A 15,690-nucleotide genomic window follows, 5' to 3' on the forward strand; every position below is an offset into this window, starting at 1 on the left:
AGGTTTCACAGTATAAGTAAAGCAAAAAATTTGAAAATAGTTAATTTGGAAATATATAACACAGAATTTTTTTTCATGTTTTTTATAAGTCTTTTTTTCTGCCCATCTGCTAACATACTTTTTCTCTGGAACTTTCTCTGGTGAATGAAGTTAAAATTTATGTCACATACTAAGGTTCAGTGTCCCTTGATAGAGCAAAAAGTTTTAAGCTTCTAAGTCGGTGCAGTCAAAAGATACGGCCATTTATGTCAGATATTTTCCTACTCGAAAGCTCACTCGTTAAAACCTACATTTTCTGTTGACCCAGAAACATGAAACCTCGCAAGAAAAAAACTTGCGCAGCACAAGGGAAGGAAAAAATCAGAAATTTGTTAATTTGTTATTACATCACATGAAAAATTTTTTTGTCTTATTTTTTCATCTGTAGGTGTGCTCCTCTGTTAAGACCCATTTTGCTCTGGAATCAACGTATGAAGTTCAAATTTATGTCACATACTAATGTCTATGGTTACTTGGCGGTGTAAAAAGTCTAAGCCTTTTTCTCCAGAACACTCTGGCGCATGTGGTTCAGATTTGTTGCGCATACTAAGATCTAGCGTCGGTTAGCAGTGAAAAAATTTTAAGGTTCTAGTTGTAAGTCGGTGTGCTGGAAAGATTCGCGCATTTATGTCACATATTTTGAAACTCTCACATTCACTCATCAAAACTTATAGGCACTTCACGTTGACCTAGAATCATGAAATTCGGCAAGAGACAAAGTTTCACACTACAAGTAAAGTAAAAATTCTGGAACATCTAAAATCGTAACTACAGTACATAAGAAATATCTTTTTGCCACTTGAAGATACATTGCAGTCACGATACGTGAAAAGCATATTAGACGAATATTACTGCACGCAAAAATAAAATGTAAGCTTCAGTCAAGTTATAGCAAGTAAATAAGTATTTTTATCAAAACTTTCCTCTCTAGATATGTCAATTGAAGTCCACTGCAAGCTTCTTTTTTTTTTATGTGCGAGCTACACTGACGAACTACTGTAGAAATTTTGCTGCGGTCTTGGAATTCCTGAAACCTGAGACGAATATATTGCCAGCATCAATGTCGATAACAAGCAAAAATTGTTGAGTTTCTCGGTTTCAAGGATGGATGAAAATATATACATATACACTGCAGAGCCAAATAAACCGGCACACCTGTCTAATATCGCGTACAGTCCCCGCGAGCACGCAGAAATTCCGCGACACGACGTGGCATGGACTCGACTAATGTCTGAAGTGGTGCTGGAGGGAACTGACACCACAAATCCTGCAGGGCCGTCCATAAATCCGTAAGAGTAGGAGGGGGTGGAGATCTCTTCTGAAAAGCACGTTGCAAGACATCCCAGATATGCTCAATAATGTTGATGTCTGGGGAGTTTGGTGGCCAGCGGAAGTGTTTAATCTCAGAATAGTGTTCCCGGAGTCACTCCGTAGCAGTTTTGGACGCGTAGGGTGTCGCATTGTCCTGCTGAAATTGTCCAAGTCCGTCGGAATGCACAATGGACATGGGTGGATGCAAGTGATCACACAGGATGCTTACGTAGGTGTCACCTGTCAGAGTCGTATCTAGACGTATCAGGGGTCCCGTATCACTCACACTGCACCCGCCCCACGCCATTACAGAGCCTCCACCAGCTTGAACAGTCCCCTGCTGACATTCAGGGTCCATGGATTCATGAGGTTGTCTCCATACCCGTACATGTACATCCTCTCGACACAATTTGAATCGAGACTCGTCCGACCAGGGAAGATGTTTCCAGTCATCAACAGTCCAATGTCGGTGTTGACTGGTCCAGACGACGAGTAAAGCTTTGTGTCATGCAGTCATCAAGGGTACCCGTGTGGGCCTTCGGCTCCAGAAGCCCATATGGATGATGTATCCTTGAATGGTCCGCGCGCTGGCAGTTGTTGATGACCCAGCATTGAAATCCGCTGCAATTTGTGGAAGGGTTGCACTGCCGTCACGTTGAACGATTATCTTCAGTCGTCGTTGGTCCCGTTCTTGCAGGATCTTCTTCCAGCTGCAGCGATGTCGGACATTTGATGTTTAAGCGGAATTCTGATATTCAAGGTACACTCGTGAAATAGTCTACGGGAAAATCGCCACTTTATCGCTGCCTCGGAGATGCTGAGTCCCATCGCTCGTCCGCAGACTGTAACACTACGTTGAAACCCATTTAAACGTTGATCACCTGCCATTGTAGCAGCAGTAGCCGATCTAACAACTGCGCCACACACTTGTTGTCTTATATAGGCGTTGCGGATCACAGCCCCGTATTCTGCTTGTTTCCATATCCCTGTATTTGAATATGCATACCTATACCAGTTTCTCGGCGCTTCAGTGTGTAAGGATTCCTTTATTTTTGTTTTGGTCGGTTGAGGTGCTAAAGCCTAATAGCAATAAATTCAGGTAACGACGATAGAGGTCGTTAGCGATCTTTCCAAAGCAGATCAAACGCTCAGCAATATTGATACCTAGTGACTCTGCTAGGCTGTGCGAGTTATGTAAACAGAATGCCTGTCGTCTTGGGAACACAGCATCACCATTGGGGAACAAACATTGTACTATGGGATGGTCTGATCAGCTAGTATGGTCACACAATCTTTGGCAGTAATGCGACCTTAAGCCCACGGGAAATCACGACATGGCTGCCCAAATCATCATCGATCTTCCACCATGTCTCACTCTTGGGAAGCAAAATCGGCCAGAAGTTGGAAACTGTGCCAGACAAAACTCATGCGACCAAATACATTCTTCCATTGCTCGATTGCCCATGTTTTATGGCTTCGGCGCCACGTTTTTATGTTACAGGCTTTTGCGTCGTTGATGTGTGATTTTGAAAGTCCAGCCCGCTCTGTTGACAGGGTTCGCGAGTGCCGACAGTGACCTCTGCAGCTGTCGTCTCACTTTTCGCCACAACCCTCTTCAGTGACCGACTGCCACGATGACTCAGTACACACCTTCGCCCGTATTGTGACTTGGCGGGTGATGTTTTTCTGCTTTCCTAAATGCGGTATAAATCTTCACTAAGGTGTCTCTTGAAACACCAAACACTTCGGCTCCCTTTGTTACGGAAGCAGACACCATAGAGGCACCAGCACATTGCCCACGTTCGAATTCATTTAGCTCCTGCATAATGCAGTCACAGCTCCCCAGAACGCTGTTCTGACGACGATTGACGCTTGCAACGTGTTGAGGACATTGAAAAGGTGCCGTTTGTGGTGCAACAGAACAACCAGCAGCATTGACTAGCATCTGCATTTATGTCCAAGTATGCATTTCTTTTTCCGTATTTTTGTGTCAGTTGGGTGTACAGAATCAGTTCAGTAACATGGGTCGATTTGGAGATGCAACATAACAACAGAAAGGAGATATCATGTCTACACACGACCTATTTCTATACCATCAGTATTTGCAAAAGTTCTTGAAAAGACTGTGTATGTAAGGATAATTGATCATTTTATATCAAACGATTTGCTATCGAATGTGCAGTTCGGCTTTAGAGGTCGTTTAACAACTGAAAATGCTGTATTCTCTTTTCTCTGTGAGGTACTGGATGGGCTAAACAAAAGGTTTCGAACTCTTGACATATTTTTTTGATTTAACTAAGGCATTTGATTGTGTTGATCAGAAAATATTGCTCCAGAAGTTGGACCGTTAGGGAATACGGGGAGTAGCTCACAATTGGTTCACCTCTTACTTTAGCAACAGGCAGCAAAAGGTCATTATTCACAGTGTTGAGAATGGCTGTGATGTGGGGTCTGCGTACTGTCAAGTGGACGGTGCCCCAGGGATCAGTGTTGGGGCCACTCCTGTTCCTTATTTATATAAATGATATGCCCTCTCTTATTACAGGTAACTCTAAAATATTTCTGCTTGCTGATGACACTAGCTTGGTAGTAAAGGATGCTGTGTGCAACATTGAATCGATTTCAAATAGTGCAGTACGTGACATCATTTCATGGTTTGTAGAAAATAAACTAACGCTAAATCACAGGGAGACTCAGTTTTTATAGTTTCTAACACACAATTCAACAAAACCCGACGTTTTAATTTCACAGAATGGGCATATGATTAGTGAAACTGCATAGTTCACATTTCTAGGTGTTCAGATAGATAGTAAGCTGTCGTGGAAAGCCCACGTTCAGGATCTTGTTCAAAGGCCTAAAGTTGCCATTTTTACTATTCGAACGGTATCAGAAGTGATTGATCGTTCTACAAGAAAAAAAATTCAATAAGCTACCACTCGAATTCAAAAATCGTAGCAGTAATCCACGCGCTTTCAAATCGAAACTGAAGAGTTTCCTCGTAGGTCACTCCTTTGTATTCTGTAGAGGAGTCCCTTGAAAAATTAAGCTGATTGTTATTGTATTGTTGATTGCGTTTACTTAAGCTTATGGACTATCTTTTTTCAGGTTCATAAACATTTATTTCTATCAGTTATTACTTTTATGTTGTAATATTATGTACTGACACGTTCCATGACCTTCGAGATTTGTTCCTCAATTTGGTCCTACGGAACTTGACGTGTAAATAAATAAATAAAATCGTTGATGGACATGCCCCAACTGTTAATGTATCATCGCTGAGTGTCGAGCTTGTCTACAAGATGTAGCGCTCGCATGGGGTACCGCCAGCAGTCACATAACACGGCATCAGAACAGCGACCGTAAAAGTACTAGGGTTGTTCAGTAAGTAACGCAACACATTTTTTTTCCTGAAAGCAGGTTGGTTTTATTCAGGATTCAAATATACCATATCATTCCCCAATCCTTTGGCTACAACAGTTCGACGGCCTTGCGCTATCTTACAGGGAGGGCCTGGATGTCCGCATCGTACCACTCTGCTGGTCGAGCTCGGAATCGACGTCTTCCTGCATCCACAACCTCCACATCATCTGCGTACTGATCCCTGTGGAGTGCGTCCTGTACTGGGCTGAAATGAAATGATCGTATGGCATTGTTGGCCGGGAGGCCCCATGCGGGGAAGTTCGGGCTGCAAGTCTTTTTTAGTTGACGCCACTTCGGCGATTTGCGAGTCAATGATGATGAAGAACACACAACACCCAGTCATCACTAGGTAGAGAAAATCCCTGACCCCGCCGGGATTCGAACCCGGGACACCGTGCGCCGGAAGCGAGAACCCTACTGCAAGACCACGAGCTGCGGACTATATTGGGCTAAACAGATGGAAGCTGGAAGGTGTGAGACCCGGGCTGTAGGGTAGATGAGGAAGAACAGTTCAATGCAGGTTTGTGACCGCCTCTCCCTGCTTTGTCATGGAGAAGTAGAAATTCGTTTGCGTTTTTATGGCGACGAACACGCTGCAGGCGTTTCTTCAGTTTCCTGAGGGAGCACAATACACTTCAGAGTTTATCTTTGCATCATGAGAAAGGACATCGAGCAGAATGACCCTCTCAGATCCCTAAAAGATCATCGCATTAACTTTACCGCCTGAGGGTGCGACTTTGAACTTTTTCTTCGAAGGACAGACGCTGTGACACCTCTCCATGGGCTGCCGTTTTGTTTCCGGTTCGATGGGATCAACCCTGTGGAATCGCCTGTGACGATGTTCTACAAAAGACTGTCACCATCAGACACAACGCGAAAGCAATTCCGCACAGATAGTCCGCTGTTCCTTAAGCCGTCGGCACACGGACCGTGCTGTCGAACGTCAAAGTTGAGCGTTCCGAGTTCAACGTGCTCAGAAACGACGCGACCTGTGCACACGGTACGTGGGCCCCAACGTGGCATACGCGATCGCAACGCTCTCCAGTGGCAGTCGTCGGCTGTACCTGGCTCGTAAATTACACTGTTAACAAAATCGACGGGCGCAGAATTCTCATATTAGCTCTATTAAAACGTACTTTTCGCTCCCTCATCCATATGCTTGTCAGGTTGTTCTGTCTCTAATAAACATAAATAAAAACTTCAATATCCGTGAAAATATTACAAGGGAAAACGGAGAGTACCATATCCGGTCAGTAAGGACATCGGTTTATCAAAGTTGCATTATAAATAATGCGATACAAATGTAGAATTGTTCTCCACATGAGGTAGAAATTATTTCATCACTCTCAGTTTTTAGTAAAACCCTACGGTATTCTTACTTGATCACTCTTCCTGTTCATTAGCTAAGTCTTTACATCTGAATTACAAAACTTAAAAGAAAACAGGGCAAATTATCTTACAAATAGAGCAAGCTGTGCTATAGATTCAGGCAATCGAACTAAGTCATGCTACAAACAGAGCGCACTTATATTTACATGCCAGCGAATATTGAAGTATGTATTTGTATTAAGTTAATAAGAAAGTATCAGAACGTATTAAAAACGCGAAAGCTAGAAAAAAAATTGTAGACACGAATTACAAACACATTCGACTTTTCCTTACAAATCCATGCCACTACTCTTTTTTTTTTTTTTTGCATTATTTTCGTAATTTGGCCGTAGCAGACGTCACATAACATCCCTTGAAGTGCGTTGGCGATCCCTACACTCAGTTTCTTTTATTAAAGAGACCAGCCAGGTCTGTGACCGAACAAGCTTTTTTTTTTTTATCATTGTGTTTAGTCGTTGCGGACGTCCATAACATCCGGTCAAGTTCGTTTGTTGATCCTTGCACTGAGTTTTTTATTACAGAGGCCAACCAGCTCTCTGACCGAACACGCTGAGCTACCGTGCCGGCATATATATACATATTTTTTTATTTATTTATTTATTTATTTTTTTTTTTTTTTTTTTTTTTTACAGAGGCCAACCGGCTCTCTGACCGAACACCTTGGGCTACCGAACACGCTGAGCTACCGAGCTACCGGCACTCATTGAGCACGAAGTTTGGCGGACTATATATCTAGCATCTTATCGTGTCCTGAAAGTTTTAGTCGTAGCTGTATTACTAACTGAAATTTAATTATAACCGATTGTACCAACAGCAATGCGTTTTTGATGGATCCTCAACATGGCGTTGCCTTCTAGTGGTATATTCTTATAATACGCAAGTTACAATAATTCTTTTACCACGCATATGACGTTTCTCGTCAATTTATTAGAGCAAATGATAAAATTAACGGAGGGTTTTTGAGAGCTCTCCAGTTTGCTTGTGCTCAGAAGTGGCATATATACCACACGTGCTTCAAATGAAAGCCAATAGAGCGCCTCACAACTCTGCATCGAATGGAGTAGGCGTGCATGTGACGTAGTTAGCGTTCTGCCATCTTATTCGTCAACATTCAAACGCACGCTCAGAATATGTGATGCTAGATACTGCTCTGCACGTTCGGAAAGATTCCGGAACGTGCTGTTCCACGCTATGACATCAGAAACTCGGCACGTTCAACGTTCGGATGCACGGTCCGTGTGATGGCGAGGAACGCAGTGTGGTGTCACCGCCAGACACCACACTTGCTAGGTGGTAGCCTTTAAATCGGCCGCGGTCCGGTAGTATACGTCGGACCCGCGTGTCGCCACTGTCAGTGATTGCAGACCGAGCGCCGCCACACGGCAGGTCTAGTCTAGAGAGACTCCCTAGCACTCACCCCAGTTGTACAGCCGACTTTGCTAGCGATGGTTCACTGACAAATTACGCTCTCATTTGCCGAGACGACAGTTCAGCTACGTCATTTGCTACGACCTAGCAAGGCGCCATATTCAGTTACTACTCTTAACAGATAATATTGTGAATCATGTACTGTCAAGAGCGACGTCCATCATTAATGGATTAAAGTTAAGTATGAAACTAGCTACGTCCGATTTCTGAATTCTAATTCCTTGACATGTTCCAGACCTCACGTCAGTATAGTTCTTCCCTCCTCACGCCAGCCTGCATGAGCTAAAACGCATGCATTTTGGCCTCCTCTAGCAACACGGTGTTGGCTCTCCCGCCAACACTACACCCAGGGGTTATACACCTTTGCGTACGCCAACTTCGAGTTTGTCATCCGTCGATCGCCTCGAGTGAGAGTTCAAAAATGGTTCGAATGGCTCTGAGCACTATGGGACTTAACTTCTGAGGTCATCAGTCCCCTAGAACTTAGAACTACTTAAACCTAACTAACCTAAGGACATCACACACATCCATGCCCGAGGTAGGATTCGAACCTGCGACTGTAGCGGTCGCGCGGTTCCAGACTGTAGCGCCTATAACCGCTCGGCCACCCCGGCCGGCTGAGTGAGAGTGTCCGCACGTTCGAACATTGCAGGAGTCACGCCTGTGTGTGGCTGGCCGACACGCGGGAGATCGAATGGGTTTGCGCGACCTCGTTGTAATGGGGCAGACGCCACCACCAATGACTCACCGTGCTCTTGTTGACCGCCAGTTCTCCATAGACATTCTATGCCTATAAATATATGCATTGCTGTGGTTGCCCGCCAAAAGAAACCAAATGACAGCTCTCTGCTTGGAAAGTAGCTCCGTCACAATTTTGAAGGCTATATATAGCAACGTCACCTGTCGGAGATTCGTGAAACTATAGGGGCTAAAGCGGGAATATTCCTCGATGTCACGCAACAAGTTTAGCATTTTTTCAACGGAAACTGTAAGAGAAAAAGTGTTGCATTCCTTACTGGACGCCTCTCCTACTTAAGATGTCTTCGAGCCATTTACATATCTGACGACCTATGTCGGTAATGCCCGATATCTAGGCTGCCTGCACAACTGGCACGTTGTGTGGGTAGTATCAGAGCGCGTTCCAGAGAGACGAACAGACAGAGAAGGGAGAATAAGACATGAACATACGTGAATCGAGAGATGGGGAGGGAGTTGTTGACCGTCTCTCGGACTACCTGGCGCTGTGGAGCAGTGGTCTAACACGACTCGTTGTGTTCGCAGGCGCGGCCGGCGATGTGAGCAGAGAGACGGTGATGGCGCTGGACGAGCAGACGGCGCTGGTGCTGTCGCTGCAGCTGGTGGCGTTGTGCGCCGTGGCGCTCGGCCTGCTGCTCTACCTGGTGTGCCGCCTGCGCGCCGCCCCCGCCGACGCCGCCCCCGGCGCCGCCCCCGCGTGCGCCGCCCCCGGGCCCGCGCCGCGCGCCGTGCTGGTGACGAGCGCCGAGACGGCGCTGGGGCTGCAGTGCGCGCTGCGGCTGTCGCGCCTCGGCTACCGCGTCTTCGCCGGCGTCTCGCCGCCCCCGGACGCCTACGACGCCGGCCCCGGCGCCGCCCTCGCCAAAGGCATCGCCCTGGCCGCCGAGTCGGAAGACGACGACGACGACGACGATGACGAGGACGTAGACTCCTCCACTGACGCGCACAGTGATGCCGGCGTTTCGCCGGAGACACGCACAGGTAGGGGCAGTAAAAATTTCCTAAAGCACTGTAATATACTTGCCGAATACCCAGTGTTGCCCAGGTGTTTACTTATTCCAGTCTTCCTATTCCCTCCCTCTGACTATATCTTCCTTTCCCCACTTTCTGCCCCACAACTCCCTCCCCATCTCTCGATTCACATACGAGGGGGGACCCAAAAGAAACAGGACTCCGAGGGCGCTGCCACTCGTAGACGTACTGCAGGGTTCTCACGCTTCATGAAACAGCTGTGCAGACGGCGTCAGTGTAGAGCTGAATATGCGACTGCCGTATTGTGTTTCTCTGACTGTTGGCGGGTTACCTCTGCGAAGTCGTTATGGCAACTTTAAAAGAACAGAGAGTGTGTGTGAAATTTTGTTTCCTGCTTAAGAAAACTGCAACGGAGACACACCAAATGCTTCAGGAAGCTTTCCAGGAGGACGCTATGAGCCGCGCACAGGTGTTCGAGTGGTTTGGGCGCTTTAAATGTGGTGACGCCATTCAGCATTTCGAAATGAGGAGAACATTGAAAAGGTCCGCCAAAAGAGCAACGAGGATTGTCGCCAAACGATCGACCAAATTTCAGCAGAGACAGGAATCAGTTGTAGCTCGAGCCAGCGGATTTTGAGTGAGGATTTGCACATGAGACGTGTTGCTGCTAAATTTGTTCCGCGCCTTCTCACACAGGAGCAAAAAACCATCCGCATGAATGTGTGTCAGGACTTGAAAACAGAGATCGCACGTGATCCAAACTTCTTGAACAAAGTCATTACAGGGGATGAGAGTTGGTGTTACGGGTATGACCCAGAAACCGAGCAAGCGTCAAGCCAGTGGAGGACTCCCAACTCTCCCAGACCAAAAAAAGCGAGGCAAGTGAGGTCAAATGTGAAGGCGATGATCAGTGTCTTTGTTGATGTTCGTGGAATTGTTCATCGGGAATTCGTACCCCCTGGCCAGACTGTTAACCAGCACTTTTACTTGCATGTTTTAAGGCGTCTGCGAGAGGATGCGAGGAGGAAACGCCTGGAACTTTGGCGATCAGGTGACTAGTTTCTGCATCACGACAACACTCCAGCACACAGGTCTTACGAGTGACTCACTATTTGGCATCTCAGAGGTGGTCTGTCGTATTCACCGGACCTAGCCCCGTGCGACTTTCTCCTATTTCCACGAATGGAAAAAAACGCTAAAAGGGGAGCGTTATGACGATGTGGACGCGGTAAAAACAGCTTCGCAAAGGGCACTGGACAATATAAAACTTGAAGAGTTCCAAACATGCTTCCAACAATGGGAAAAGAGACTTGACAAGTGCATCGCATGTAATGGAGAGTATTTTGAAGGTGACTGAAGTAATTTTGTAAAAAGGTTCATCAATAAATTTTTATGACATCAATCCGGTTTCTTTTGGGTCCCCCCTCATATGTTCATGTCTTATTCTCCCTTCTTTGTCTGTCCGTCTCTCTGGAACGCACTCTGATACTACCCACACAACATGCCAGTTGTGCAGGCAGCCTAGATATCAGGCATTACCGACATGTTGCACCCCCACCAACCCACCCCTATGGGAGCTAGGTGAATCCCACCACCACAGTACTTCTTTCCAGACAATAACTAGTAGGTGAACCAAATTTGACTGGAACCGATCCAGTGGTTTAGGAGGATATGGGAGCATTTTTACAACAGTCATTGTCTTCTGCTTGTCAACTTCCATAGTTTTCCTACATTTACTGCCTTCTTCCTGAAGGCGCCTTGAACTCATAGCATTTTTAGTCATCTCGCATCTAACTTTTAGGTGGTCTTCTACATTCTCTTCACTCAGCTGGTGCCCATTCATATATTACTTTTGGCCCTCTATTATCTTCCATTCTCTGGAGGTAGCAATGCCAAGTTAACATTTTGCTTTGTATGGCATCGAGAATAATGCCTTTTTCTCTGTATTTTCCCATGTCTTAATGTCTGAAATGTTCCAGTCTGAGATACACCAACATTTCCGGCAAAAAAAGACCACCTCAAGGAACATCCATTTATTTTTCTCCTATTAGCTTCTATATCACAGCGTCATATGTGGTGATACTCTCTACAATTGTCTTGTACAGTAAGATCGTTCTTTTTCTTTGCAATTTTTTCGCTCCATAGCAAGGATTTAAGCTGGACAACAACTCTTTTTCTTGTCCAGTTGTACTTGAGATACCTTATGTGGTTCTTCCATTTGTTGTAAATATGGCGCCCAAGTATTTAAATGTACAGACACTTTTAATTTTACAGAATCCAACTCTCTTCGTTCGTCTTCATCCACTACCATGTATCATGTATTCCGCTTTTTGTGTGTGTGTGTGTGTGTGTGTGTGTGTGTGTGTGTGTGTGTGTGTGTGTGTGTGTGTGTGAATGTCAGGCGCCATTTTGAGTATATTTCGTGAAGTTTCCTGTACAAGTAACTGGAGTCGTCTTTGTCTTCTTCTATCAAGACCCGGTCATCAGCGAAAAGTAAAGTACACAGTCTTTCTTGTGCTACAGGAATCTCTAAAAAAATGGTTCAAATGGTTCTGAGCACTATGGGACTTAACATCTGTGGTCATCAGTCCCCTAGAACTTAGAACTACTTGAACCTAACGAACCTAAGGACATCACACAACAGCGAGTCATCACGAGGCAGAGAAAATCCCTGACCCCGCCGGGAATCGAACCCGGGAACCCGGGCGCGGGAAGGGAGAACGCTACCGCACGACCACGAGCTGCGGACCAGGAATCTCTATTCCACGACACTGCATCTTCCAGTTTTGCAAAATTTCTAACAGTGCTTTAAATGAAGTCAGCGCTAATGAGCACTCTTGTCTTAGATTACATTTTCGCAGAATTCTTGCGAAATATTGTTACCTACTTTAACCACCTGTAGCAGTGTTCGTGCAAGTTCCGTATTGCCTGAATTACTTCTTACCGATGTCAAAATTTTGCATTGCTGCCCACAGCTTACTTAGTAGGTCTATCACATTTGTTCTGAAGATCAATCAGTGTTGAGTACAGTGTCATTCCTCCTGTTTACCATGATGCGTCTCGAGGAGATACACCCTCACCTTCAGGTGATGTGGATTGCATTACATTTTTGTTTGCTGAATGTCAACTGTTGTCTAATAACTTCGCTACAAAAAAAAAGCTATAATTTGTCACTTGTTATCGTAATATGGGACTGAAATTATAAATTTTAATCAACAATAAAGCTACGTACAAGATTCCTAGGAGAAGGAACACTGAGACACAAAGCAACAAGACAAACAGTCCAGAGACTGCACATATGTAATTTACAAGCCAGTATGTTTTTAAATTTCTTGACTGTTTCTTGTTGTTGTTTAGAATTTGTATGCCATTTAATGCTAAAAATGTAACCCCCAGGGCTCTTTCTGTTGAAACATCTTGTAAGACGCTTTATTATTATTCGTTTTTCTGCTTCTCCTACCGTCTTTTGACACGAATGTCTCCATTACTCGCGCAACAACCTTCCAGTTTTGAGTCTTTTTCTCGTTAAACTATCACGTCACTCTAGCATTAGTCCATATGTAATACAGACTGATCGTAAACTTGAACTCGACAACTGTTTCTAAGACTTAATTCTTAATGTACATTATATTCTTATCATATCTGATTTTCAGTTATACTCCCAATATTTTCCTATTAGGGTATCCTCTTCCTTGTTGATGCTTTTCTGCACTAGAGACAAAAGACACCAAATGATAAGCAAAGAGAAGGTAGTTGAAATATACACTGGGACAATTTTTTTGTTTTCAAAAATGTTGTGTTGTCAGGTTCCAACTTGTATCTAAAAACCTTGTTGAATCTTGACAGATTGACTTTTGCGCAGGTTGGAGAGAAACTTAATATGGGTCTGACTAAGAGTTTATTTATCTCTTCAAGTTAGATGAAGAGAAACAGCCATGCTGTTGACTAAATAAGAAACAGGATCACCTGAACTCTGGAAGTCATTAGTGTAAAACAAGTAACGATCAGACAACCGGTATGTGACCGAACCAGTTATACCACTTCAGGCCTAAATATGTAATTTAACCAGCGTAAATCCATTCCCGACAATGGCTTTTCGTCTTCAAAAAGTAGTGCTGCAATTAAGCGTAGGAATAGCTGAACCCAGTGGACGAAGAAATATTCACCCACAGGAGACATCACGCGAGCACCACTGGACTTGATAATGGACTCAAATCGACGGTGAAACGCGTCAACCAGATTTTTCGGGTGTGTCATATTCAGCTGAAACCACTCATACACGATTAGACCCTGCAGAGTTATCACGATCCGGATACAGTGGTTGCTACGTTCCAGCTGCTGTTCCAGATAGCCCCAGCTATTGCCTATTGTTGTTGTTGTGGTCTTCAGTCCTGAGACTGGTTTGATGCAGCTCTCCATGCTACTCTATCCTGTGCAAGCTTTTTCATCTCCCAGTACTTACTGCAACCTACATCCTTCTGAATCTGCTTAGTGTACTCATCTCTTGGTCTCCCTCTACGATTTTTACCCTCCACGCTGCCCTCCAATACTAAATTTGTGATCCCTTGATGCCTCAGAACATGTCCTACCAACCGATCCCTTCTTCTGGTCAAGTTGTGCCACAAACTTCTCTTCTCCCCAATCCTATTCAATACCTCCTCATTAGATATATGATCTACCCATCTAATCTTCAGCATTCTTCTGTAGCACCACATTTCGAAAGCTTCTATTCTCTTCTTGTCCAAACTAGTTGTCGTCCATGTTTCACTTCCATACATGGCTACACTCCATACAAATACTTTCAGAAACGACTTCCTGACACTTAATTCTATACTCGATGTTAACAAATTTCTCTTCTTCAGAAACGCTTTCCTTGCCATTGCCAGTCTACATTTTATATCCTCTCTACTTCGACCATCATCAGTTATTTTGCTCCCCAAATAGCAAAACTCCTTTACTACTTTAAGTGTCTCATTTCCTAATCTAATTCCCTCAGCATCACCCAACTTAATTCGACTACATTCCATTATCCTCGTTTTGCTTTTGTTGATGTTCATATTATACCCTCCTTTCATGACACTGTCCATTCCGTTCAACTGCTCTTCCAAGTACTTTGCTGTCTCTGACAGAATTACAATGTCATCGGCGAACCTCAAAGTTTTTATTTCTTCTCCATGGATTTTAATACCTACTCCGAATTTTTCTTTTGTTTCCTTTACTGCTTGCTCAATATACCGATTGAACAACATCGGGGAGAGGCTACAACCCTGTCTTACTCCCTTCCCAACCACTGCTTCCCTTTCATGTCCCTCGACTCTTATAACTGCCATTTGGTTTCTGTACAAATTGTAAATAGCCTTTCGTTCCCTGTATTTTACCTCTGCCACCTTCAGAATTTGAAAGAGAGTATTCCAGTCAACATTGTCAAAAGCTTTCTCTAAGTCTACAAATGCTAGAAATGTAGGTTTGCCTTTCCTTAATCTTTCTTCTAAGATAAGTGGTAGGGTCATTATTGCCTCACGTGTTCCAGTGTTTCTACGGAATCCAAACTGATCTTCCCCGAGGTTGGCTTCTACTATTGCCTATGGGATTAAGAAATGGTAAATAAGTGGGTGAGTCGACCTGAGGGACGTTTCGTCAAACCATGAACCTATGAGTGCGTTGTATACACTGAAGCGCCAAATAAACTGGTATAGGCATGCGTTTTCACATACAGAGATATGTAAACAGGCAGAACACGGCGCTGCGAACGGTAACGCCTATATGAACGACAAGTATCTGGCACGGATGCTGCTACAATGGCAGTTTATCAAGATTTAAGTGAGTTTGAACGGGGTGTTATAGCCGGCGCACGAGCGATTGGAGACAGCATCTACGAGATAGCGACAAAGTGGGGATTTTCCCGTACTACCATTTCACGAGTGTCCCGCGGATATCAGCAGTCCGGTAAAACATCAAATTTCCGACATAGCTGCGGTCGGAAAACGATCCTGCAAGACGACTGAAGAGAATCGTTCAACGTGGCGGAAGTGCAACCCTTCCGGATATTGCTGCAGACTTCAATGCTGGGCCATAAACAACTGTCGGTGTGCGAACCATTCAACGAAACATCATCGATTTGTCCTTTCGGAATAGGACGCCCACTCGTGTACCCTTGATGACTGCTTTACACCTTGCCTGGACCCGTCAGCACCGACATTGGACTCCTAATGACTGGAAACATGTTGCCTGGTCGGACGAGCCTGGTTTGAAAATTTGTCGAGCGGATGGACGTGTACGGGTATGCAGTCCATTAACCCCGCATGTCAGCAGGGATCTGTTCAAGCTGGTGGAGTCTCTGCAATGGCGTGGGCTGTGTGCAGTTGGAGTGATACG

The 15,690-nt window shown here is 44.8% G+C and overlaps 1 protein-coding gene across 1 annotated transcript in view; it reads left to right on the forward strand.

Annotated features, from left to right (window-relative positions):
- Nucleotides 1-15,690, forward strand: part of LOC124550806 — a 409,782-nt gene that overhangs the window by 267,706 nt on the left and 126,386 nt on the right. The window contains exon 4 of the mRNA XM_047125532.1: nucleotides 8,869-9,324. Within this exon, the coding sequence (XP_046981488.1) occupies nucleotides 8,901-9,324 (424 nt within the window). The 5' untranslated portion in view covers nucleotides 8,869-8,900. The remainder of the gene's footprint in view (nucleotides 1-8,868; nucleotides 9,325-15,690) is intronic.

This window comes from Schistocerca americana, chromosome 9 (assembly GCF_021461395.2).
Source record: "Schistocerca americana isolate TAMUIC-IGC-003095 chromosome 9, iqSchAmer2.1, whole genome shotgun sequence".
NCBI classification, from domain to species: Eukaryota; Metazoa; Arthropoda; class Insecta; order Orthoptera; family Acrididae; genus Schistocerca; species Schistocerca americana.